Here is a 27,398-nt window from a genome sequence, read left to right as displayed (position 1 = left end):
GAGATCAGACCAGGGCCACGTGGTTTCTAGCAGAGGAACCAGAGCTCCCATCAGCCCCTGCAGCCACAGAGAAGAGGAGGCTGCTGATTGGACGATCAGAGGAAGCTGCTGATTGGACGATCAGAGGAGGCTGCTGATTGGACGATCAGAGGAAGCTGCTGATTGGACCATCAGAGGAAGCTGCTGATTGGACGATCAGAGGAAGATGCTGATTGGACGATCAGAGGAGGCTGCTGATTGGAGGATCAGAGGAAGCTGCTGATTGGATAATCAGAGGAAGCTGCTGATTGGACGATCAGAGGAAGATGCTGATTGGACGATCAGAGGAGGCTGCTGATTGGACGATCAGAGGAAGATGCTGCTGCTTTCAGCTGCTTCACAGTGAAACCAAGCAGCAGGTTGTTCTGGGTTATTTTACTGCTGCTGCTAATTAAGCGTTTTCTGCTTTACAAGCTCATTCACAGTTTATCAGTTTCACTGTTTCTCTCCCAGACGAAGCCGCTAATAGAACCTTGGCTTTTAACCCAAACAGTTTGGCCCCCACTAGAAGAACACAGTGAAATCTCTTTGCTAATAGTCAACAGAACAAGTTTGTAGTGACTGCAAAGATACCGCCTAACACTGAAGCATGCTAACATTTTGTCTTTATAATCATTAAAAATATTACATTTTTCATTTAGCTGCTGTGCAGCCAGCCATATTATAAGAGATTATAATTACAGAAATGTAATAATAATAGGTCATTATCTAGAGTGGACTGATATGAGGCAGGAAGTCCGACTCGAGTCCTGGACAGAACCATCCAAGCACTAACAAGTCAGTGCTTGGAGGTGCTATAACTTTTTCCAGACGAACAGAATTAAACTGAAGTTATCATTTCTGGACCTAAAGAGACATGATCAAGTGTTAGCACACAGCTTGAGTTATTATAGGTAGAAAGTAGAAACCTCAGTGTGATTGCTGTAAGGCTTTGGGTGAAAACTGCAGAAGCATTGAAGTCAACTGCAGAAAACTTGCAGAAATGTAAGAAAAGGAAGAAGCAGCAGAAAAAGTCAAAAGTATTAAAAGTATGCAAAACATGTATAGAAAAATGTTGAAGAGGACCGAAAGCTTTCAGTCAGTCCTGAAATGAGTGAGCATTAGTGCGGAACACTGATTACAAAGCTAAACTATGAGTCACATCAATTTATAAGCTAAAATGAGCGAAACAGCTAAAGCTAGCTGAAATACTAATAATAGCACCTGAGCTAGGACTAGGATGTATCCCTACATTAACATAGTATGCACTGTGGGAAAAAACCTAAAGCCAGCTTTAGCTAAAAAGCTAAAGCTAGCTTTAGCTAAAAACCTAAAGCTAACTTTAGCTAAAACGCTAAAGCTAGCTGAAAAACTAATGACAGCATCTAAGCTAGCACTAGCATGATGAGGTAATGTAACATTTTCCATGCATTGTGAAAAGTAACATGTAAAACAGCAGAAAAAAGCTTTTAAAAACCTAACATAAAAAGGATTAAAATGAAGTAGCCTGAACAAGGAGCCATAATGTTTGGTAATTTTTTCCACTGGGAAAGCGGGTAAAGGGGAACCCTCGTGTCCCAACGGGACATTCTTCGCTGGATATACGATGGATTCTACATGGAAGTAGAAGACCGTGTGTCTGACGATGCTGTCAGTCGAGGATGTTGAAGATGTGTACATGACTGGAGTCATGATAACAGGTTTTCAGCTTATTGGAGCTGGCGGATACCTGGCTTATCGGATATTTCGGAAGATATCGGCGGCAGTTTTGGCCACTTCGAGGCTGCTGGGTCCGATTGATGGGATCTGCAGAGCGATCAACACTCAGACTGAGATGATACGGGAGCTGAGCACAGACTGGGTGTGATCCTGGAACAGGACCGAGGCCGGGCAGCAGATCTCGGACTCAGAATGGATGACCTTGGAGAACGTTGTTCGCTCGGATCAGGCAGGAGACCCTAAATTCGGCTGCTTGGATTTGCCATTGAGAAGTTCCAGCGAGACTTTCAATGCAGACAGTAAACGAATGTCAGCCTGACCTAAACAAATTTCTGCTATCCGAATCTGGACCCCGGGCTGGGCATGGCTGGCCAGCTGTCCTCTCCTGGTTGTTGTGTCTAAAGAAGACTCTGTTCTGCTGCCCCCCTCCCTGGAACATCTGTGGCCCTGAACTGATAAAGCTGGTGGTGAACTCCAAGATCGTTTAGTCACGGACAATCGCATTCTTCAGTTAGGGTTCATGGTCTGACACACATAACTCACATGAGACCCATATGCATGTCACACCTCCTCCTCCTCCTCTGGCTTGTTTTGTCTAAATGTGTTTATATGTGTTTAAGTGCCGAGGTTTTTTTTCTTCATCTCAAGCTGCCCTGCAAAGAGCAGAGTGTGAGACGAGCCGTTTTTCCCTCTCCTTACCTGATGCTTCTCTTATTTTTCCTATTTCCTCCTGCAGGGCGGTGCCTGTCGGGCTGCGAGGCCTCAGCCAACTATCCCCCCTTCCCGTCCCCCCACCCCCTCGTGTTGTTACATGATGGATGATTGTAACTGAAACTGCAGTTTCATTGTCTTTGTGACAATGACAATAAATTATTCTGATTCTGCAATCTGCCACCAGAGGGAGCTGTACCCAGCGCTGTTTAAAGCTGCTCTGTTTAATCACTGAACATTGACCAGCTTTACGACTGAAGCATGAAACTCTCCAACTCGTGATTGTAATTCTCAATTCTGTCACAAGAGGGAGCTCACACAAGAGATGGGAGGGCTCTACATTAACTCACCTTTCTATGTTTTGTTCGTGTCAAAGTAACTGAGAGCCAGACACAGTGACACAGGACCTCACTGACAAATATGTAACAATAATCAAGAAGCATCTGGAGTAGAAGAGCTGCTATGTGGTCATTCTGTATTCTACCACCAGAGGGAGCTCTTAGGCGCTGTTCAATCAGCGACCAGCTGCTGGACACGATCAGCAGAACCAGAACCTCAATGAAGGGAAACGCAGCTCTGGAACCACAGCAAACATCTCAGGAACCATAAAGGCTACAGACGCCATTCACACCGTTTCTATCAGAAAGAATACAGGAACACTTCTGTCCTACTCAGTTTTCTCAAAATATAATATTAAACGCAAAATTTTTTGTCAAAATTGATAAAAGAACACTGAGTACCATCTTCACTAGGTTCCAAACTGTTTCCTCTATCTCAGGAAATATAAAAACTATCGATGTGATTCCTTCACCACAGACATCAGGAAGGACCAGAAAACAATCATGCCTCGTTTCATGCATGTTCCTTTTTCTGTCTGTGAGCTGTGATGATGTAAAATATGCCTGTTTGCAACTCTTAGTCAAGATTTATGACAAAATTAACAAAACTGAAAGAAAAGAATTAAGTTTGAGCTTCAGGAAATTCATGTCAAAGTTTGTGTCTCTATGTCGCATCATTCAGGAGATAAGATGTTATAAAGCTGCTTTCTGTTCATAAACCCAGTTCTGTGACGACTCGATGCTTTGAGGTGATTTCCCAGAAAACTGCAAGTCCCACATCAATGAGCATTACACCTGGAAGTGTCTTAGTGTTGAAAGGTGCTGCATCAATAACGTTGCCTTGAGTTGACTTGTCATAATCTCTGATCATCTGGAGGTTTTTGTTCAGGCTGAAAGAATCATTTCTCACTGTGGGAACCAGACTTCCTACAGCCGCAGTAGTAGGAGGCTGAGTGAGTGAGCTTCACTGCATTAATCTTCAACAAACAGCCATTCTGAATATTTTCAGCGGAGAAATCATCTTGCTGAGGATGACTGAAAGGCTTTTCTATTCTACCAGCACTGGTGATATACAGAATAGCTCTGAAAGTTTCTGGGTCTTTCTTCTGGTACCAGACTACAGCATTTCCACCACACTGATCAGTTCCTCCACATCTGAAGGAAATTTCATGATCAACTCTTCCAGTTCGACTTAAATCCTGAACCAGCTGTGTTGCCATGGCAGCCAGCGCTGTAGAGACACAGACAGACAGGTGAAGGTTAGTGTGACAGTGTTTGTTCCAGGTGGGCTTTGTTGGCTCCTGATTGGTGGAAACACTCACCTGAACCCAGCCAGCACAGAGCAGCAGCTGGGAGGAAAAGCATTGTGTGCAGTGGAGTTTCCTCTGGTGAACCTGGGGAGAAGTGGAGCTCTGATGCAGCTGAGGCCAAACAAGGACGAGCTGAGAGATCAGACCAGGGCCACGTGGTTTCTAGCAGAGGAACCAGAGCTCCCATCAGCCCCTGCAGCCACAGAGAAGAGGAGGCTGCTGATTGGACGGTCAGAGGAAGCTGCTGATTGGACGATCAGAGGAGGCTGCTGATTGGATAATCAGAGGAGGCTGCTGATTGGATGATCAGTGGAAGATGCTGATTGGATAATCAGAGGAGGCTGCTGATTGGATGATCAGTGGAAGATGCTGATTGGACCATCAGAGGAGGCTGCTGATTGGACGATCAGAGGAAGATGCTGATTGGATGATCAGTGGAAGATGCTGATTGGATAATCAGAGGAGGCTGCTGATTGGATGATCAGTGGAAGATGCTGATTGGACCATCAGAGGAAGCTGCTGATTGGACGATCAGAGGAAGCTGCTGATTGGATAATCAGAGGAGGCTGCTGATTGGATGATCAGTGGAAGATGCTGATTGGATAATCAGAGGAGGCTGCTGATTGGATGATCAGAGGAAGATGCTGATTGGATGATCAGTGGAAGATGCTGATTGGATAATCAGAGGAGGCTGCTGATTGGATGATCAGTGGAAGATGCTGATTGGACCATCAGAGGAGGCTGCTGATTGGACGATCAGAGGAAGATGCTGATTGGACGATCAGAGGAAGATGCTGATTGGACCATAGACATAATATAAGGATAGACGCCTCATGGACCGCTCTCGCCTATTGTCGCTGACGATTTAGGGCGGCCATCTTGGAGCGGTACTCCACTCCAGTCAGCGTTATGTGTTTAACAGGCACAATGACGTATCAGCGGATTTAATCGATCATAACACACTTTTTGTTCCTGTAAACCATATTCAAACATCTATCAAAGCCACATTTATAAACAATTGTATTTTTTAAGTATGTTTTTAATACATAGTTCATCATATTTAAATATGCTTAGTGGCTATAACAATAGAATAGGAATGGAATATTCTGATATCGATGTATGAAGAGCATATTACAAAGCACACAGCCGTTCATAATGTATTTAATACATTATTTAGTAATATCAATACATATTTATATAACTATACAAACACTAATAAATAAAGATTAATAATGGCACAAATAAATAATGATTAATACTGAATTATATATATATATATATATATATATATATATATATATATATATATATATATATATATATATATATATATATACAAGACGGAAATGGGCGAGAGATGAAAACATGGATCTGTTGGAATGCTACTACTCAAGTAACCCTAGTCAGAGGGGTTACATGCAAAGACTGAGGGTGGAATGGTTACTTCGACACCCACAGTCTACAATGACTGCCAAACAACTAGTAGCTCAGTGTTCCAACATCCGCAAACGGCAACTGCTATCACAACTTGAGATTGACGAGGTACAACACAAATGCTACGGCAAAAGGGAGGAGCCCAAAGGTAAGGTCAGGGGGGAGTTAACTACTCCCCACCCCGAGACTGGGTATGCAGCCCCAGTAATGAACGAACTATCAAAGCTGAACGAGACAGCAACTGACCTGAGAGAGAGAATCGTGGCCCGAATGAACACCAGGCAACCCCGACGCCAATTACAACGGCTGAGTGAAGTACCGTCAGAAAGTCTCATTCAAGATGTGAATGCAGCATTGAGAACAATCCCTACCAACACCATAACAGAAACCAATGAGCTGATATACAACTCAGCATCAGTGATCCTTGAAATGCTCGGCTATAAGAGCAACTATGAGACCCAATATCCATCATGGAAAAGACGGTTAGAGGCTAAGATCAAGATAACAAGGAGGGAAGTGAGCCAACTGTCAGAGCTCCAAAGAGGTGCAATGAAAAGACCAGTACCTAAGAAGTACAACCAGATGCCCATACCTGAAGCACTCGAAACTGCCAAACAAAGGCTCCAAGCCTTGGCCAGCCGCCTAAAGAGATACACAAGAGAGAATGAAGCCAGGAGGATTAACCGGCTCTTCTCCACCCAACCAGCTAAAGTGTACTCTCAATGGCAGGGTAATAACAACAGAGCAGACCCACCAAGGCTGGAGACTGAACAATACTGGAAAGGCATATGGGAAAGGGAGGCGTCCCACAACAGCAATGCACAGTGGCTAACCTCTCTACGAGAGGACCACAGCAACCTCCCTGAACAAGCCCGGTAACCATCACTGTGGCAGATGTCCAAGAAAGAGTCTCGGGTATGAAAAACTGGACAGCACCAGGGCCTGACAGCATCATGCCTGACATGATCCATGCCTACTGGCTAAAGAAACTCACTGCCCTCCATGAGCGACTGGCAGTTCAACTGAACCAGCTGCTACAGAATGGGACTCACCCTGAATGGCTAACTGAAGGGCGCACAATCCTGATCCAGAAGGATCCCTCAAAGGGTTCAGTCCCATCCAACTATCGGCCGATAACCTGTCTCTCTACAACATGGAAGCTCATGTCAGGCATCATAGCAGCTAAGATAAGCGGGCACATGGATAAATACATGAACACGGCACAGAAGGGCATCGGCATAAATAGCAGAGGAGCCAAACACCAACTCCTTGTAGACCACACAGTCACCCGAGACTGCAAAACCCGACACACCAACCTGTGCACCGCTTGGATTGATTACAAGAAAGCCTATGACTCAATGCCACACACTTGGATCATTGAATGCTTAGAGATGTACAACATCAACAGGACTCTAAGAGCCTTCATTACAAACTCGATGGGGCTGTGGAAAACCACCCTTGAAGCCAACTGCAAACCACTTGCACAAGTGTCCATCAAATGTGGCATATACCAAGGAGATGCTCTGTCCCCACTGCTGTTCTGCATAGGCCTGAACCCCCTTAGCCAAATCATCAACAAGACTGGCTACGGATACCGACTCAAGAATGGGGCCACAATCAGTCACCTCCTCTACATGGATGACATCAAGCTGTACGCCAAGAACGAGCGAGACATCGACTCACTGATCCACACCACCAGGATCTACAGCACTGACATTGGGATGTCATTCGGACTAGAGAAGTGTGGCCGGATGGTTACAAAGAGAGGGAAGGTCATCCACACAGAAGGGGTCTCACTCCCAGAGGGAACAATAGCAGACATAGAGCACAGCTACAAGTACCTGGGAATACCACAAGCAAATGGCAACCTCGATGAGGTCACAAGGAAAGGAGCCACAGCCAAATACCTCCAACGAATAAGGCAAGTCCTGAGAAGCCAGCTCAATGGCAAGAACAAGATCCGTGCAATAAACAGCTATGCCTTACCAGTAATCAGATACCCTGCCGGAATAATTAGCTGGCCAATGGAAGAGATAAAGGCCACGGATGTTAAGACTCGGAAGCTACTAACCATGCATGGAGGGTTCCACCCCAAATCCAGCACCCTGAGACTGTACACAAGCCGTAAGGAAGGAGGCAGAGGACTAGTGAGTGTGAGAGCCACTGTCCAGGATGAAACATCCAAGATCCATAAATACATCAAGGACAAAGCCTCAACGGACGATGTGCTCAGCGAATGTCTCAGACAATGGGGAACAGAGGACGAGGTGCTGGAGGAACCATCATGGGAAGACAAGCCCCTACATGGGATGTACCACCGACAAATAACTGAAGTGGCTGATATCAGGAAATCCTACCAATGGCTGGAGAAAGCTGGACTCAAGGACAGCACAGAGGCCCTCATCCTGGCCGCCCAGGAACAGGCACTAAACACCAGAGCAATAGAGGCTCAGATCTACCACACCAGACAAGACCCAAGGTGTAGGTTGTGCAAGGAGGCCTCTGAGACAGTCCAGCACATAACAGCAGGGTGCAAGATGCTGGCAGGGAAAGCATACATGGAACGTCATAACCAAGTGGCGGGCATAGTGTACAGGAACATCTGTGCCGAATACGGACTGGAAGCCCCGAGGTCAAAGTGGGGAACACCCCCAAAGGTGGTGGAGAATGACCGAGCTAAGATCCTGTGGGACTTCCAGATCCAAACAGACAAGATGGTAATGGCGAACCAACCGGACATTGTGGTGGTGGATAAAGAACAGAGGAAAGCCGTTGTGGTGGATGTAGCAATACCAAGTGACCACAACATCAGGAAAAAGGAGCATGAGAAACTGGAGAAATACCAGGGCCTCAGAGAGGAACTGGAGAAGGCCTGGAAGGTGAAGACCACAGTGGTGCCTGTGGTCATAGGGGCCCTCGGGGCAGTCACCCCCAAACTGGAGCAGTGGCTCAAACAGATCCCAGGAACAACATCAGACATCTCAGTCCAGAAATGTGCAGTTCTAGGCACAGCCAAGATACTGCGCAGAACCCTCAAGCTCCCAGGCCTCTGGTAGAGGACCCGAGCTCAGAGGATGAAAGAGACCACCCGCGGAGGGTGAGAGGGGAATTTTATATATATATATATATATATATATATATATATATAAAATTCAGTATTAATTAATTAATTATTATATATATATGTCTTTCAGCCGATGTGAGATTCATCCGTGCTGCAGTGATTCCGTCACCACCTGTGTAAACTTTGCCGGTGAATGTTATAACACATAAGTTTTATAATATGTGTTATATTGTTTCATTTCTAATATAGGCCCTTGTGTCAGATAATCTAAGTCAGTGTTAGAGAATAATAATTTTTTTAGATGTACAGAATCTCAGTTAGCCTTCATAGCGGGGCTGAACCCGTATTACACCAAGCACTGTAGCTAATATTAGCTGGTATCTCGCCGGTGGACATAAATACAGTAAAGTAATATTCTAATCACAATATATACACAATAATATGTCCATCTTACTTGTGAAATGTTGTCTGTGGAGCCCTCACATCAATAATCCATCGACCAGAACAACAATATCCCTCAGTCCTGAGGCATCTTCTGCTGTTTTGATTGAGCAAAGTAGGAGGGAATACCGCTCCAAGATGGCCGCCGTATTTCCTGCGCCGGAGCGGCCAATGCGGGTCTACTCTTATATTATGTCTATGGATTGGACGATCAGAGGAAGCTGCTGATTGGACGATCAGAGGAAGATGCTGATTGGATACTCCCATGAAAGTGGTTATTGTGTCTGGTAATAATAAATCTCTCCACTACTGAGAAGTGAAATAAATCTTCATCAAAAGTCTGAGGAAACATGGCGGGAAACTTGACTTGTTTATTGTGAAACCTCCAAAGAGGGACGATGAAGACAGCATCTAACTCTGAAGCATCTTTCGTCTCTGAAATCTTTAACAGAAACACAGATGGATCACAGCTCTACATTATGATGTCATCAGGTGAATCTGAACCCATTGAACCATTTAATTAGATGCAACTATCAGTTCATGGATGTTTAATGTTGTAAAGCTGGACAGAAACCAAACTAAAGTTATTATCTTCAGACATAAAGAGTCAAATGAGAGGATTCTGACTTTGGGCCTTTCAGTTCAGTGTTTCTGTCTGAATGTCTGTTAAAATGTGTTCATGTTCATCCTACATTTTATTCTGTTAACTGAAGAACTGATCATTTATTAATAAAAGCCTAAATGTCCCAGAGGTTAAATATCAAATATCAGTCCTGAAATAATCATCAGGTTAAACTGATGACAGTTTGTTGTATTTCTGGAGCTTTAAAGGATTTTCTGACTGTGAGGATTTAAACCCTGCAGTGACTCTGAGGTTGGCTTCCTGCCTCCAGGTCTGCATCTGGTTGGTCTTTGACCCTGTTACCCAAAAACAGGAAGAAACATGAAATTTAATCAGCTGCAAAAGTTTTCAAACTTCCCAAAAGGCTAAGCATGGCTTGGACATCCCATTATTTTATAAAATGTTACGTGGCACATAAATTATAACATGTCTTATAATAGAGTTAGAAAAATCCAGCTGATACTTCATAAAAACTGAGCAGACGCTATATGAGGATATTCTATATCTCAGTTATTATTTATCAGCCCTTTAATTATGTAGCCTGGCTGCTTTAAAAGTCATAATTTCTGTTAATCCCTGAGTCCAGTGGGAATAAATCTAAATCTGTTCTCAGAGGGTTCCTCAGTTTCTGACACGTCCAGATTACATGAGATCCACCTGACGACTATCTGGATGAATTTGGTATTCTTAAAATTAATTATTTATGATTCAGGGAGAATCATCAACTTAATTTTTACTTTAAAATGACAGAACCCATAAATTTATTAAGCAAGTAAATAATAATGAATGAAACCTGAAACTCAGAGAGTCTCTGTGTGAGATGGAGGTGAAATCAGTGAACCTGGGCTGTGGTTTACTGCTCTCTATGTCACAAACTGACATCTGATCATCTGGAGGTTTTTGTTCAGGCTGAAGGAATCATTTCTCACTGTGGGAACCAGACTTCAAGCAGCCGCAGTAGTAGGAGGCTGAATGATCCAGTTTAACTTTATTGATCTTCAGTTTACAGCTGTTCTGATTTCTCTCAGCTGAGAAATCATCTTGCTGAGGATGATTTAATTTAGATGGGCTCCCACCAATGTAGATATAGAGAATAGCTGTGAATGTTTCTGTATCTTTCTTCTGGTACCAGGCTACTGGATAACCACTATCACACTGATCAGTTCCTCCACAGCTGAAGGAGACGCTCTCCCCTTTTCTCCTGGTCAGAGTCAGATCGTCCTGAACCAGCTGTGTTGCCATGGCAGCCAGTGCTGTAGAGACACAGACAGACAGGTGAAGGTTAGTGTGACAGTGTTTGTTCCAGGTGGGCTTTGTTGGCTCCTGATTGGTGGAAACACTCACCTGAACCCAGCCAGCACAGAGCAGCAGCTGGGAGGAAAAGCATTGTGTGCAGTGGAGTTTCCTCTGGTGAACCTGGGGAGAAGTGGAGCTCTGATGCAGCTGAGGCCAAACAAGGACGAGCTGAGAGATCAGACCAGGGCCACGTGGTTTCTAGCAGAGGAACCAGAGCTCCCATCAGCCCCTGCAGCCACAGAGAAGAGGAGGCTGCTGATTGGACCATCAGAGGAAGATGCTGATTGGACCATCAGAGGAAGCTGCTGATTGGACCATCAGAGGAAGATGCTGATTGGACGATCAGAGGAGGCTGCTGATTGGACGATCAGAGGAAGCTGCTGATTGGACGATCAGAGGAAGCTGCTGATTGGACGGTCAGAGGAAGCCGCTGATTGGACGATCAGAGGAAGCTGCTGATTGGACGGTCAGAGGAAGCCGCTGATTGGACGGTCAGAGAAAGATGCTGATTGGATAATCAGAGGAAGCTGCTGATTGGATAATCAGATCAAGATGCTGCTTTCATCTGCTTCATAGTGAAACCAAACAGTAAGTTCTTCTGGGTTCTTGCTGCTAACTTAACATTTTCTGCTTTACAGGCTTATTCATATTTTATCAGTTTAACTGTGTTTCTCTCCCAGATGAAGCTGCTAATAGAGCATTGGCTTTTAACCCGAACAGTTTAGGCCCAAATAGGAGAATTTTGTTTTTATATTCATTTAATATATTCTTTTTTTTTCTTTTTTATTGGGCTGGTGTGCAGTCGTATTATAAGACATTATAATTAAAATCAGAGAAAGATGTTGCTGCTGTCTCAGTGTCTGCCTCTCAACCAAAAGATGGCGCTGTTGTGCTGCATTTGATTCACAACGAGTGGAGACCATAGTCAAAGCAGTTTAAAAGATAAATATGCATAATGTTTAATTATAGTAATACGGCTTCGAAGCCATCAGGTAAATGCGGAATGACAGATGTAGAATCAGATAAACAGGGAGGAACTAAAAGCTGACCGTTATGTTTCATGTCCTGCTGTGTTAAACACTCATTCAGCTCACCTGCCACGCCTGATTGCTTACCTCAGGGGTCCCCAAACCTTTTCCTGTGAGGGCCAGATAACTTTTCCCTTCTTTAGTGGGGGGCCGGAGTCAGTTTGTAACAGAAAAAGTGTGACGATTGCAGGAGCCTAAATGTAAAAATATATTGTTTTCCAGAAAGCACAATCAAATAACCACTGGGGACCCCTGGCTTACCTGTTCCACCTGGGCCTCGCCCTACTCAAACACCTCTCAGTCTCTGCCTCCTTGCCAGATTAGCGACAGCCACGAGCCAGCAGAGATCCAGTGTTTCCTTCCAAGCCTTCAGTGTTTCTACGACCCCTTTCTGTCCACAGATTTACCCCTCCTGCCAAACCTTCACGGATCCCTTCTGTTCTGGATTTCTGGACCCTGACCACCGATCATCACCTGCCCCTAAAAGCTAAGTTTGCTCTCTCTGACCTCCTGTGTATGACCTCTGCCTTATTGTTGACAAAGTCCCTGGGTGTTGCGTTTTGGATCTCCTCGTGGAGATCTTCATTGCCTCCACAGAAGCCTGTTCCTCTGGTTTCCTGCATCACCCTGTCGTCAGACCCTCTGTTCCTCTGCTCCACCCGTCCACTGCTCCACAGGTCAGTTAAGCTGAACATTTCTAAGATACCCCTCCTTTATCTGTGCATCACCAGCCTTCTCTCCTCTCTCCTCAGTGCTGTTTGATGACCTCTCACTGAGCAGAAACCATCCGAAAATAAACTTTTTTCTTTTCGTATACTCCTGTGTGTGGTTGAATTTCTGGGTCCCCTCTGAGTGTCCTCACACTGACTCCTGTTTCTAGGGGTATTGTTAGAGTGTAACACTGAGGATAGTAAGAAGACTTTGAAAAAACTGAAAATAGGTTTTACTTTTGTAGTTGATATCTATGATGGTGTATTAAGATTGTTGTAGATAAAAAAACCGCAAGTAAATTTTCACCAAAAAACTCAGAAAATTTTAAATTAACCTAAAAAAAATTCTATATTTTGTTTTTTCACCATTGGAACATTGAGTAGCAAGTACACAAGTATGATTGACAGTGCTAAGCCCCTCCTCCAGCTTTGATTGGTTGTTGGTCCATTTATTCAGACATCATTACCAGTTCAGGGAGGAAATGGAGGAGATCAATCTTTTCACAGCCTCAGGATCAGAATGATTTACATGTCATACAAAAAAAATCAATCTGGAAACATAAAGTGGGATTTTGGAAACAAACCAGTTATTTCTTAAACCTGTAGCCATGTTGAGACAGTTTATTAGGCAGCACCTCCAATCCCGTCTTCTGGATGGGCTGCACTGAAATGAATTTTGTTATTATTTATTTTGAACAAACAAATGTAAAAGCAAGAAAGAAGAAAAACAATTAAAATATATTATCATGCCCAATTGACATGCAGTTTTATATTATCTGTTCGAAAGGGAGCAGGTAGAATATCTTATGATTTCCTGCCCTTTTCATACTCATCTTATAAAATAATTACATCTGCAAACACCAGATAAACTTAACTTATTTCCACCTTACATGACATTTAAATCTCACATCTTTATATGTACAATTATTTTTTAAAAATTATATCAATAGCATTTATGGACTTTGAAACATATTTCCCAATAAGCTCCTTCTTAATCAGTTTTTTAAACTGGTTTATATTTGAACTTTTTTGAACTCATCATTCAATCCATTCCATAAATCTACTCCACACATGGATAAACAAAAACTCTTTTTGGTTGTTCTCATACATTGTTTTTTTTTAAATGTCCTTTTCCTTTTAAATTAAAACCCCCCTATGTCACAAAACATTTTTTGTATATTGTGTAGAAGTTGACGGTTTCTTACTTTAAACATGAATTGTAAAGTTTTGAATGTTATAAGGTCCCCCAGAATTTCAGTTTATTTGATTTAATAAAAATGTAAGAAAACAATTTTATTTTATAAAAGTTACATGCTGCAGCTTTAATCGGAGGTTGGAAAAGTTCTGGTCTGGTTGAGAGAATGTAAAGTTTCTGTTTAGGTTTTTATGAGGTTTTTGCTGCCAGGCTGCTGTTCCTCTCCAGTCCAGCAGGTGGCGGTAAATCTGCTGCGTTGTGTCTCTGTGACACTCAGCAGAAGTAAAGCGACTCCATCAGCATCTCCAGTGGATTCAGTTAGAAAACGGTTGTCTTCGTGTTTCAGCTGAATATCTCAGTAACCATGTCTTCCGTTCAGCAGCTGAGAGATTTTATCAGAGAGAGACTAACTGCTGCTGCGGAAGAAATCTTCATTCAGGTAGAAAAAACCATCGTCCGCTCCGAGGAGGACATTAAACTGCTGGAAACCTGCTGGAAACCTCAGATAAAACTCACCAGAATCGGTAGGAAGCAACGTTAGGCTCCGATAATTAACACGTTCTTTTCTTCTTCTGCTTTGCCTTTGTTATGGAAACTGTCGGCCTTTCTACATTCAGTTCGTGATATTTAAACGGTTAAAGATTCGTAGTTTTGTGTTTGTTTAGGTTTTTACATGAACCAACCTTTAAAGAGACCCAGTTTGAAAACTGCTAAACTTAAAAACTTCTAACCTGGACAGTTATTCTTCACTCCGGACAAAGAAAACACAGTTTGATGTCTAAGATGGTTATCGGCCTGTGAAAAGTTACATCTTAATCATCAGTTGTTATTCAGAATCTAATTAATTTTGTAAATAATAAATGTTTCTCAAAGCTAAATTAAATGTTGTTGCAGCTCATATCTTCCAAGTATCTTCAGAGAATCACGGATGGTGATGCTGTGGGCCTTTAATTAACCCTTCGCTGCCCAAAATGGGATAATCCTGCTTTACTGCTTGGTGGATTCTCAGATCTACGGATTAACGGCTGATTCTATGAAACTTGGCCAGGACCGTTTTTATTATTTTACTTTTAAAAAGCATTTCTCCTTTTGTTCTTCTGTCTCATTTTGATCCCATTGACTCCCAACCTACTTTAAGCTAGCACCAAAGTTACAGAGTGTTACCATGGCAACCAGTAGACTACAGATCCAAACATAAGTCATTGGAACCTGAAGCTTCATGAATGTTTCACCATTAACAATGAAACATTTCTTGCTGGAATCCTGGATCCTCTGGATGCTCAGGAAGTATCCAGAGGACCGGACCAGGCTGTCTGGGTCAGAACCAACACCAGTCCTGGAGACGGTCGTCATGGTAATCAGCTCTTGTGTCTCTTTGTTGCTACAGATCAGCCAAAGCTGCATGACGACAACAAGGAGGTTCTGACCGACCCAGAGCTGCAGAACCAGCAGAGGAGCTCCAGTCTAGACCAGGTGGAACCAGCGATTAGACAGAACCAAGAGGAACCAGAACCTCCAGAGATTAGACCGAACCAGGAGGAACCAGAACCTCCAGAGATTAGACTGAACCAGGAGGAACCAGAACCTCCAGAGATTAGACCGAACCAGGAGGAACCAGAACCTCCAGAGACTAGACCGAACCAGGAGGAACCAGAACCTCCAGAGATTAGACCGAACCAGGAGGAACCAGAACCTCCAGAGATTAGACCGAACCAGGAGGAACCAGAACCTCCAGAGATTAGACCGAACCAGAAGGAACCAGAATTTCCAGAGATTAGACCGAACCAGGAGGAACCAGAATCTCCAGAGATTAGACCGAACCAGGAGGAACCAGAACCTCCAGAGATTAGACCGAACCAGAAGGAACTAGAATCTCCAGAGATTAGACCGAACCAGGAGGAACCAGAACCTCCAGAGATTAGACCGAACCAGGAGGAACCAGAACCTCCAGAGATTAGACCGAACCAGGAGGAACCAGAGTTTGGAAGAGTGGTGATCGGGTTCCAAGAGGAGACCAGACTGCTGGGTATCTGCTGGCTTCCCCATGTTCTTCTCACCAGAACCGGTATGGATCTGACCAAATCTCATAAATGATCCTATTGAAGTGAAACTTGATGTAATGAGCTGCTCTAGCTGCCGGTTCGGTCCATTGATGTGACATGGAAGCAGGCTGGGTCCAAATAGGACGAACTGATCCGGAACCGTTTTCAGTAAACCAGGAAGTAAAGTCTGGATTCGAACTAAAGGTTTTGGTAGCACTTTATGATCACCATGCTTTATGTAGCCTCATTTAGCCATTAATAAATATGTAATTAATGTTGAAAACATTGTTATTCAATGATTCATGCTTAATAAGCTATAAATTAACAGATTAATTAATGCTTTACCCATATTGACTAATTACTCCTAATACCAATGTACTCGGTGTTTATTAATGCTTAATAACTCCTGAATTAACTACTCTGTTCTGTTTGTAAATGTTAGTGAATGCTCAAATAAATGTACTTAGAGAATATTTAATTTACTGCCTGCTGATCCTGCACTGCATCCATAAATGAGGCAGTTTGTTAATAGTTTGTTCATCTTTGTGTGAACTCTTCAAAAGTAAAGACTATTTATGATTTTTTTTAAAGATTTTATTAATGAAGACAAAACCCTGAATGGCCACAAGTTGCTTTTCACCTGTGGAACGAGACCAGAAGCCAGGAGACGTGGAATACAGAAATATTTAAGAATTGACATTTTGAAAGGTCAACGAAACATAATCTCAGTTAGTTACAGTAATTTGACCTAAAACTGGATCAAACAGTCGACTGTACAAAACATGCAGCAGAAGATCTGCATAAAATGTTCAGCAAACTGGATCATGAAAGGCTTAACGAACAGCAGGTCACTAAAAATGATCTTAAACAACAAATATGAGGGAATGTGGAGGAAAATAATCTGAGGCTTTTATTCTCCTGTCTGATAATGAAAAGATAAAATGAGATGAATTAAAAGGAGTTTCCCCTAAAGAACTGGAACATGAAGTTACCAGGCAGAGAACAAAACCTGAAAGAACGAGAAGCAGCAGACATTCAGAGTCTGTTCAGTCCAAATCTAATCCAGTTTAATCCCAACGAGTCAAAAGTGAATTGAATTGTGAGGCTCTTAAAACTCAGCCAATCAGATCAAGGTGGTCACAGGTCTGACCAATCAGCTCTCTGGAGCTGTAACGTCCTCGTCTTTCCCCTCCAACAGAAACGCTGCAAAATATTAAATAAACTTTGTTCTCAGGTCGAAGCAGCTGATATAAAACACAAAGAAACTGAAGCTGCTGGTGTTTCCAGGAACACAGCTGATGGGTTTGTTCCTGTTTGTCCTTCCAGACGTCCCAAAGCAGCACGTCTGCAGGACGGAGGAGGTTCTGAACCAGGAGGAACCAGAACCAGTTGAAGACGAACTCTCTGATGCAGAACATTTCCCGTCTGAAGAGGACCAGGAAAACCAAGAAGGTCCACTGATGAACGAGGATCTGGAGGGTCTGGAGCCAAACCAGAGGGAACCAGAACCAGAACCGCCACATCAGGAGAGCGGGCCTGAAGAACCGCAGCTGCAGGAGGTGGAGATCTGCAGCGGCCAGCAGCTGCCACCGGACTGTGACGCCTTCATGAAACCTCTGTCAGATGAAGAGTGTGAGCTGGAACCAGACATGGATCAGAACCTCCCTGGTTCTGACCAGGACAGTTTTAACTCAGGTTTTAAATCAGATCCTCATCAGATCAAAGAGGATCTGGAACAAAAACTTCAGGGAACAAAAAAACAAAAACGTCTTCCAGCAAAGTCGGCCCACAAATCTCAAAAGAAAGTCAGAAAGAAAGAAAATGTCATTTTTTGTACTACATGTGGGAAAAGGTATTATTATGTAAAATCTCTAGTGACGCACATGAGAACCCACGTTGTGAAGCTGCACTCATGTGAAACCTGCGGGAACGAGTTTAGTTCTGCAGAGGCCCTGAGCAGCCACATGACGGAGCACAGCCTAGACAAGCTCCACTCCTGTGAAACATGCGGGGAACGGTTCTATCGGGAATCTTCTCTACTGACGCACATAAGAGACCACAGCGATGAGACGTCCCACCCATGTGAAGTATGTGGGAAACGATGTTTGACTGGGAAAGCTCTGCTGGTCCACATGAGAAGCCACGGTGCTGAGAAGTCCTGCTAATGTGAAGCCTGTGAGAAAAGGTTCATCTCATGCTCTGGTTTACAGACTCAGCTGAGAAACTCCACTCATGTGACGTTTGTGGGAAAACCTTTCCCTCAGCCACATGTTGGTCCCTCCAAGCAGCAGAATGAGGGACTCAGTACTAAAGTCCAATCCTCATATCAGAGCTAACTCAGCCATTCACTCATATTGCTGTTCGTCTGAACTGTGTTGTTAAACCAAGGACAGACAGAAAGGTCCACAAAACTCCACAACTGAGAATAAATAAAGCTCCACTAAGACGCATGAGAAGCTTCATGTATGTGAAACGTGGCATAAAATGTAAACTCTAATGAAACTGTGCAGAAATACAACTCATGATATTTGTGATAATTCTCTGACGGCGGAGCGTAAATGAACCATTCACAGCAAACATGGAGAAGTTCCTGAATGTTTACTTGGTTCATCCTAAACCTCAGATTGTTCTGCTGGATCAGCTGTTGCAGAATATTTTCAGAGTTTCTCTTTATTCAAGCACAAGTGACATCACAAAGGTCAAAGGTCTTTAGAAGTTAAGCAGTGGATGTTTCAGGGTTTGTTTTCACGAACAAACGAGTCAGAATGTTTCAGTTCTTCTGACCTGTGGTGAACTTGACCCTCTGCTCCTCATGGCTTTATTTTCTATTTAGATTATTTAGATTTGGTTGTTTTTATGTTTCTGTTATGACTGCTGGTTTGTAGTTTTAGTCTGCAGCTGTTTGTTTGCAGTAGTTTGTTTCTGACCTGTTGGTCAAACAGTCATGAAGAATCTTTGACCGTTTCCATGTCAATGATTTTTATTTCTTAAATCTTTAACTGGATTGGATTTTATTAGTTATTTTCAATAATAATTTGATACTGTTTGGAAAATAAAATAATATTGACAATATAAAAGGTCTCTGTAAATTCAGTTGTGATTTAAAAGGTTCTGATCTGTGGATGTCGTCAATCAGTTGTTTAGATGTTTTATGAATAAGTTATTAAATATTTTCTGAAACTCATTTTTCTGTCTCTGTTTTAAGGAGGGATGGAATATAAATATCTAGAGATCCATAAATAAAGCTGGAGAATTTCAACCTTTTGGGTTTAGTTTGGTGCAGTTCTGGTCCGGTCCTGACTGACCCGGTGGAACCGAGTCCAGTTTGCAGCCGGTCTCACTCTGACACGCCTTCAGGTTTACCCTCAGCTTCTCGGGTCAGGACAGACGGTCCGGACCTGAACTCTGCTGTCCTGCGGTACCGGTACCGGTACCGTGGCTGTGAGCTGAGGGATATTTTCCGTTTGGACGTCCAGCCTGTCTTTAGATGTTCCTTCAGTGTTTCTACATGAAGTTCTTTCCTCATGAGTCCATCTAGTTTATGAAGTTCCTCCTGCAGTAAATCAGTCCCCCAGCATGATGCTGCCACCACTATTCTTCACAGTTAGGCTGATCTCCTCGTTTTTACTCCATGTAATGATGGTCATTAAGTCCAAACAGTTCAGTTTCATCAGACTGCAGGACATGAATCTGAAAATGAAGATCTTTGTTCATCTTCAAACTGCAATCTGGTTTTTGATGTTTCTTTTGGAGTGATGGCTTCTTCCTCGCTGAGCGGCCTTTCAGTTCGGGTCGGACAGTCTGGCTGTGGATCATGATGCTGCTTTACCAGCTTCAGCCACAAACTCCACCAACTCTTTGGCTTCCTGCACGTTTTGGAGCTAAAGACCAAAATCTTGATTTCCTTTAACCTTCCCATCGTCTCAAAGCAGAAAGCAGCTTGTTTAAGGTTTGTCCTTAAATACGTCCACAGCTGTGACTCAGTTAACCTGTCAGTTTCCAAATCCATGACATCATCATCTGGGCTGTCCTCGTTATTTAAAGAGACAGTAATCATTCTTTACGAAACGTTCTTTCTCTCGTTATTCAGGCATTTAGCAAACAGAAATCATTTTAGTGATTCAAAATGATTTGGGTCTTTTTGTTGGGTGTGTGTAAACTTGTGGTTTGACGTGTATAAACAGGGTGATGTTCTGGTGGAGGTTCTGATGAGTCCGTGTTTGTTTCATCAACAGGAACCGAGAAGCAGAAAAGGTTCTGATTGATCCAACTTGTTATTCTACAGGTCATATTTTCTCTTCATGTTTTTATCGTCATATTTCAGGTAGTTTAGCTTCAGATCTGGGAAAATGTGTCAAAGTTAAAGCTGCTGGATGTCGGGTTTGATACCAGCACAGAACCTTCAGCTCATCCAAACAGAACCAGAACCTCTGCAGGGTTAACAAGGAAATATTAGTGAATCATTATTTATAAATAAATATGTACTGGTCATAATATTTACATTATTAATGCTTCCAGTTCAAAACAACTTAAATTTAATATTTCACACACAAAAAAACGTTTTGGTTTGACCCAAATGTTTCCAATAAATTCCCATAATAAGAAGTTAGAAAACATTGTGTCCAGATTTATCACTAAAATAAAGGATTAAAGCTGAATCTGCTTTGTTTCATCAGAAATTACAGAAAACCGTGTGTCTGATATTTTTCTCCATCCTGAATCATAAGATGACACTTGATTGTCTCACATCCACAACAGTGACTCACTGAACGAGGCGAGTCTGTGGGAGTAATGAGGAGGAGTGGCCACCAGGGGGCGCAGTGCAGCAGCAGCAGAAACAATGAGAACATAAACACTGTAGAATAATAATAATCATCATCTCTGCTGCTCTACCTGCGCTCTTCACTCACACAATGTATTATCTACATTTACTGATACATTTAAACTTTTTTTTAAATTATACTTAAATGATTTTAGTGCAACAGTTTATTTAAAGTTTCATTTTTCTGGTTTATTGTGTTGAAACTGTTTTCCGTTGCAACATTATCGCAAATAAAGGGTTTAATTTTATTGTATTAAATAGTTTTCGGGTAAATGGAAAGAAAAACTACAGTAAGATGAACGCAGTTTGTGATTTTCGCCAGCAGAGGGCAGCAGAGCAGCAGCTCCAGGTTCAGCAGATTTACATAAAAACAGTTTTTATGTTTTTAGGGAAAAAGCTGCAATTCTATAATTATATAACATAGAAACTGTTGGTGCTGATACTTTTTTTCTCTTTTTTGCCAAGAAATTTGGGTTTTTACTCATTTTCTAAAAATGTATTAGTTATGAGCGCTTTCATGAAGTTTTCATAACTTGTTGATATTTAGACAGAATCCAGAGTTGATGTTTTAGTTTAAATCATATTTAAAATAGTTTATGTCATTTTATTGATTCACTATTGCATCTTTTCTTCAATGTGTTAATGTTTTATTCATATTTAAAATCAAATATGATTCATTTTATAACTGGCTCTGAATCAAAGTAAATAAAATTTAAATAATTTTTATTTTTATATTTGTTTTTGAATATTTATTTTGAGAACCTAAAATTATAGGTGAGCTTTAAATATTTTATGATTTTAGGACTATTAGTGATTTGTGATCATTTATTATTTAAAATATTTTAAATTTCTTATAATAAAAATATTTATTGATGTTTTTATGTTTTTTATTTTATGTTCATAAGCTCTATAAGTTCATCTATTTTTTAAATAATTTTTCAGGTTATTCTCAGTAATAAATAATTTATTTCTCCTTGTTTTCCTTCTTTGTTTTGATGACATCATCACTGGATCATCTCGGATTTCCCGGAACTTTCTCCCCTTGCATCACTTACAGTCAGTCTGGACCACCCGAACCGTTACACCGCACATCCGCAGAATAAACTAGTTCCCACTTTAAACCGGTCCTCCGACCCGGCTAGACCCGGAACCGGTACCGGAGCCCCGCTGCTCTGTCGGAACCACCGGTACTGATGCTTCGAGGCGGGTCAGAGAGCAGAAAGAGGCGCTTTTTAGGCCGTTACGTAGAAGATGAGTGGCGGGAACGTCGTGACGTCAGCGGAAAGAAAAGAAGTCGGAGGGTATAAATGCGTGAAGTTCGGCTGGATGCGGTGATTCAGACAGAGCGGAGGAAACCATCAGCTCAGCGACAACAACAACGATAATAACAGTAATAATCCAGTTATTGATCGGATCCATCGATCAGGTTCTGCTCAGCAAACTTTCCTCTGAAGATTTTAACTTTCTTCTCCAGAAACTTTGAATATTTCTGTTCAGAGGTGAGTTCATCAGCTCCTTATTAAATATTCATAAATCTTATATTTAATCCATAATGTTTCTGTTTGACTCTAAATAAACTGAAACATTTGGACCAGAACATCTCAGCTGTTTGATTAAAGTCACTTTTTACCTCCAGATTTATAATAGAACAGAGTTTTATTGTCTTTATGCTAAATAATGTCTAAGATTTTAAATTAAACCTGATATTAAACCAGAGTCTGATCAGCTGCCGAACTTCTTCTTCTTCTATGGTTTTATGTAAATATGATGATTCAGACTGCATTGATATGTGTAAGTAGCTGAGACAACAGAACCCATCAGAACCAAAGATTATAAACAAGTAAACATGTTAGGTTGACTTTTATTAAACTATATTCATTTTCTGACATTTCCTAGAGAAAAAATAATACAAATGTTTATTTTTTTCTTTTAAATTTGTTCAAATAAATGCAAAATAAGCAGATATGATTGTTAACATTTTGGATTTATTCTGATAATTTTTGTCTTAAAGGAGATTTTTAATAAAATCTGTATCTGATTGGCTGCAGCTGCTTAGCTGATTATTCCTATTCTTTTGCAGTCAGTGAATGCATCACTTTAAGGTTCTGATGGTAGAAACAGACCCTGGTTCTGATGGAGCCAGCAGTTTGGACCCGACAGGATCATTTTATTCCTTGTTGAAGTCTTAACTCTGCTTCCTGTGCAGGCGGCCATGATGGCGGTCATGTTGGCCACGCCCCCAGCGCTCTACGACTTCGACTCCATGCAGCCATGTTTCTTCCTGGGTGGAGACGATGAAGACGTCTTCCCCAGCCAGCTCCAGCCCGGTCCCGGCGAGGACATCTGGAAGAAGTTTGAGCTCCTGCCGACCCCCCCGATGTCCCCCAGCCGGACCCCACCCCGTTCGGACCCGCCGCTGTCCGCCGCAGACCACCTGGAGGCGCTGTCGGACCTGCTGGACGAGGAGCTCCGCCCCTCTGCCGCGCTGCAGTCCTTCATCATCCAGGACTGCATGTGGAGCAGCAGCTTCGCTGCAGCCGCCAAGCTGGAGCGGGCCGTGTCCGAGCGGCTGGAGTGCCTCCGGGCCCGGCAGAACCCGACCGGCACCAGCGGGCTGGCGGCTGGTTCTGATGCACGGGAAGAGACCGGATACCTGCAGGACCTGCAGAGTGCGGCGGCGGCGTGCATCGACCCCTCTGAGGTGCTCCCCTTCACACCGACGGGCCAGAACCAGGAACAGAACCAGAACCAGGACCTGAACCAGGCCCACAACAATAGAGTGGCGATGGAGGTCGGGTCAGAGTTGAGTCTGGAGACGCCGCCGCTCAGCAGCAGCAGCGAATCAGGTGAGAATCAGGAGACGTTTGGTTCTGACACAGTGGCGACCCCAGAGGGGGCCCCGGGGGGCCGTGACCCCAGAGTTCAGGTCAGAGAAAGGCTTTCAGAGTCACTTTGTTCCATCAATACATAAATGTAAACCCAATAAACAATACATTCATCCACTTAAAAATAAAATTTCTAAGTCAAATTTAAAAAATCTAAAAAAATATATAAATTTTTTACATAAATATTTATATAAATTTGAGTCCTGTCTGGTCACCGCATGAACATTTTCTGGAGTTTTTCCTTCTGGTCTGATGAAGTTCTGCTTCATCCATGTTGGTTCTGTCTCCACAGAGGAGGAAGAGGAGGATGGTGAGGAAGAGGAGATTGACGTGGTGACGGTGGACAGACGGAGGACGTCCCATCGGTCCCCTCTGGTCCTCAAACGCTCCCTCATCAACATCCAGCAGCACAACTACGCCGCCCCGCAGCCTGCTGGGAAACGGCCCAAGCTGACAGAGAGCCCGGCGATGTCGCCGTTGGCAACGGCGGCGAAGCAGCGGTGCGGCGGCCGGCGCTGCTGGAGCCCGCGGTCGGACGACGAGGACGAGGACCGACGCAAGACTCACAACGTGCTGGAGCGGCAGCGGCGCAGCGAGCTGCGGCTCAGCCTGCTGGCGCTCAGGGAGCAGATCCCGGCGCTGGCCGCCAACCCCAAGGCGGCCAAGGTGGCCATCCTGCAGGGGGCGACGGCGTTCATCCAGGAGGCGCGGGCGGATGAGCGCAGGCTGCTGAAGAAGAAGGACGAGCTGACGAAGAGGAGCAGGGAGCTGCAGCGGCGCCTGGAGCGGCTCCGGACGCTACATTAACCGCTAAACGGCTTTTAGCTAGTTTTCATGTTGGAAACGGAGGCGGAGCTTAGAGAGTCAAAATGACTGCAGGACAGAACCGGGTTCTATCAGAACCGCCGGGTCAGAACTTTTATTTATTTACTCTAATTTAACCTAGCTGTGTTTAATTTGACCTCCTTCTGTTGTGAAATGATTTTATTTTTATATTTTATTGAAATCAAACATGTCAAAATAAAAGCCCTGCTTTGTTTGGACCAGAGGTTCTGTTTTGCTTTGACCCGTTTCCTGTGAACCGGGTCGGATTCACTGGAGGAGAATTTCTGATGTCATTCCTGAGGGATGAACTCAGGAATGAATCCGATCCGCTGAGCCACTTTCCTGGAATTTATTCCTCCTATGTTCCGGGTCGATCCGCGGTCCAATCAGACGTTTCCTCTGAGGTCCAGTTGGCCCGGTTCCTGTCATTGTGTCATCCAGGACCGTCTGACCTGGAAGCAGAGGCCCGGTCGGTTCTGGTTCTGTTCCCAGTGAAGTCAGAGGGAAAACTGGGTGAAAGTTCAGCTCCGGTCCGTTTAGGGTCCGGATCCGGGAGTCACAGAACCAGGCCGGTTCTGGGTTCCTGGTCCGAAACCCAAGGATAAACTCCAGGAATGAAACAGTTTCCGTCATTCAGGGAGAAATTAACCCTTTAACTGCTTTACTGACAGACCCGAGTCATTTTCTTTCAAAATAAAAGCTTCAGCATTATTTATCTCACCAGAACCCATCAGAACCAAAACGGTCCGGTTTGTATTGGGCTGAATTTCCTCCTAAATCTGGACTCTGGCAGAACCGCAGCTTCTTCCTTCCTCCTGCCAAAAACAGTAAAACAGGAAGCGGTGGCGGGCGGGCGGGTTACACACACTGAGTCAGAACCTCGGGCCAGAACCTCGGTCCGGTCCACTGAGTCACGGTCCGGGTCTCCAGCTGGTTCTGCTGGTCCGGATCCGTCAGCCATGACTCACGACTTTCCTCTTCCTGTCGGCTCCTGAATGTCTTCCAGGTTTCTGCTGATCCAGAACCAGAACCAGAACCAGGTTCTTTATGGAGCCATTAAACGGTTTATTGAAATAAGTTCCAGTCTGTCGGTTAAAATCTGTTTTATTCAGTGAATGTACAGTTTCTTCATCAGATGATCCTTGTTCATGAAAGCAGCAGCATCAGGTTATGAACATTTATTAATCAAATCTGACAGATTTAAACATAAACATCTGTAAACAAACTGGTGGTTTTATGACTGAGAACATCTGATTATTAACCAGTTTACGGATCAGACAAACCAAACGGCTGTAAAATCTGATTTCATCACAACAAAATCCATCTCCACTCGTTTTCGGCTCCTGATGACCTTTGACCTGAACCTCAGCAGCATGTGAGTGTTATTTAAAACTCCATGAACATGGACGGTCCAGGACCTCCTGCTGCTTTTCTCTTTTCCTGAGCGCCTCAAACGGCGCCGCAGCGTTCCTGATGGATAATCATTGATCCTCCAGTTGTGCAGGAAATCATCCGACGGTTCAGTAGTTTCACACTGTGCTGTTACTTTAACTACACCAAACTCTGAACTGCTTCAGTCTGTTTGTTACGTCTCATATTTCAAGCTGACAGAACGTCCTTCTTCTTTTCCCTTCAGGCGTCGCCTCAGCCAATCATCTGTCTTCAATTAGACAGATATTACCGAGTTTGGATGACTCTTTCTCTCATGATTCGTTTTCTGACTCGTTTCTCCTCCAGATCTAAAAAACTTCTTTCCATCTAGTCGACTGTTAAAGATCTTTCTGGGCTTAAAACTTTGTGTTTTTAAGGTTAAATATTTTAATTCAATAATATTTTCTAGACAGAAAATAGTTTTAACCACATGTATTCACACTGTAATTAACTGAAATGAGCCAAATGAGCCTCACAGCCACCAGAGCGCTGCCTTCTGCACATGTAGCATCAGCCTGAAGACCAACGACCTGCTCATTAAACACAGAGAGGAAAAATTAATTTCCTCTTTTCATGTTTGTAGTGACGCGTTCAGGTGCTGCTGCTTTACATCCTGATGTCTTATTTTTTTATGTTACCTGTGTAATAAAATATCCTAGAAAGAGATTTGATCTGAATTGTTCAAACAGTAGGTGTACGTTACCTTCTATGCTGATGACATTCAGTTATATCTACACGTATATATTTCTATAGATATACATATGCTCATAGCTATATGTAAATAGATATGGACATTATGTATCATCACATTATGGGCTTCATGTGCCTTATCTGCATTTAAAGAGACAGAACCAAAGCAAGTTGCTCTCAGAACCGAGGTCCAAGAGGATCATGTAGATCTATGATTTTGCATTAATTCTTCCACAGAATACCCATAAAATGAATTAAAGGTCAGAGGTCATTCGGTCTGTTTTCAGTTTTTCTCATCTCCTTGACAACAGTAATGTTTTATTCTCCGGTCTGTTAAGCATTCACTGCTGCTCCCAGCTGAACATTTAACCAGGTCTGAAATGGACTAACACACACACACACACACACACACACACACACACACACCTCAGAGTACATTCTTCTAAATCAGTGGTCTCCAAAGCGGGTCCTGGAGGCCCGGCATCCTGCATGTTTTAGTCTCTCCCTGGTTTAACACAGCTGCATCAAATGACGGCTCATTAGAGGCCTGAGAGGAACATCGACTGCTGAGGGGGTTGTTTCTACCAGCAGGGAGGGAACTAAAACATGCAGGATGCCGGGCCTCCAGGACTTTGGACCCCCCTGTTCTAAAGCGTCACTTTTTACCGTCACAGCCTGAAATGTCCCATAAATAATCTCTGATCTGCTGTGAGCGTCTGGTTGAATCTGACCAATCAGATCCTCAGCAGCCTGTCAGGTGACAGTATTACCTGTTGAGACCAAACTCATCTTTTCCTCCTACTTAATAAAACCTCTG

At 43.3% G+C, this 27,398-nt stretch overlaps 2 protein-coding genes and 1 long non-coding RNA gene across 3 annotated transcripts; 2 read left to right on the top strand and 1 right to left on the bottom strand.

Moving 5' to 3' along the window:
* Nucleotides 1–10,618: 10,618 nt before the first annotated feature.
* Nucleotides 10,619–11,276, bottom strand: LOC148154485 (uncharacterized). Its single transcript, XR_015765799.1, has 2 exons — nucleotides 11,002–11,276; nucleotides 10,619–10,910 (listed from the first exon to the last, which is right to left on the bottom strand). It is a non-coding gene; the product is annotated as an uncharacterized LOC148154485 (long non-coding RNA).
* Nucleotides 11,277–14,128: 2,852 nt separating this feature from the next.
* Nucleotides 14,129–19,005, top strand: LOC106921409 (uncharacterized). Its single transcript, XM_014993097.2, has 3 exons — nucleotides 14,129–14,410; nucleotides 15,274–15,951; nucleotides 17,255–19,005. Exons 1-3 carry the CDS (start codon nucleotides 14,251–14,253, stop codon nucleotides 18,091–18,093), a joined length of 1,677 nt encoding a protein of 558 aa, XP_014848583.2. The 5' UTR covers nucleotides 14,129–14,250; the 3' UTR covers nucleotides 18,094–19,005.
* Nucleotides 19,006–22,046: 3,041 nt separating this feature from the next.
* LOC106921410 (transcriptional regulator Myc-B-like) lies at nucleotides 22,047–24,678 on the top strand. The gene is made up of 3 exons (XM_014993098.2): nucleotides 22,047–22,249; nucleotides 22,957–23,596; nucleotides 23,928–24,678. Exons 2-3 carry the CDS (start codon nucleotides 22,963–22,965, stop codon nucleotides 24,440–24,442), a joined length of 1,149 nt encoding a protein of 382 aa, XP_014848584.2. The 5' UTR covers nucleotides 22,047–22,249; nucleotides 22,957–22,962; the 3' UTR covers nucleotides 24,443–24,678.
* Nucleotides 24,679–27,398: the final 2,720 nt, after the last annotated feature.

Source organism: Poecilia mexicana, unplaced genomic scaffold (genome assembly GCF_051168715.1).
Source record: "Poecilia mexicana isolate PSO_F unplaced genomic scaffold, ASM5116871v1 scaffold_17, whole genome shotgun sequence".
Classification (NCBI taxonomy): domain Eukaryota; kingdom Metazoa; phylum Chordata; class Actinopteri; order Cyprinodontiformes; family Poeciliidae; genus Poecilia; species Poecilia mexicana.
This window is presented reverse-complemented; position numbering and strand designations above follow the sequence as displayed.

What these genes read in the sequence shown, in the direction of transcription:
- LOC106921409 (XM_014993097.2), top strand. Translation starts at nt 14,251, where the DNA reads ATGTCTTCCGTTCAGCAGCTGAGAGATTTTATCAGAGAGAGACTAACT. An exon ending in GATAAAACTCACCAGAATCG is followed by an intron (nt 14,411 to 15,273) that starts GTAGGAAGCAAC and finishes TTGTTGCTACAG; the next exon opens with ATCAGCCAAAGCTGCATGAC. An exon ending in TGTTCTTCTCACCAGAACCG is followed by an intron (nt 15,952 to 17,254) that starts GTATGGATCTGA and finishes TTGTCCTTCCAG; the next exon opens with ACGTCCCAAAGCAGCACGTC.
- LOC106921410 (XM_014993098.2), top strand. Translation starts at nt 22,963, where the DNA reads ATGATGGCGGTCATGTTGGCCACGCCCCCAGCGCTCTACGACTTCGAC. An exon ending in CAGCAGCAGCAGCGAATCAG is followed by an intron (nt 23,597 to 23,927) that starts GTGAGAATCAGG and finishes CTGTCTCCACAG; the next exon opens with AGGAGGAAGAGGAGGATGGT.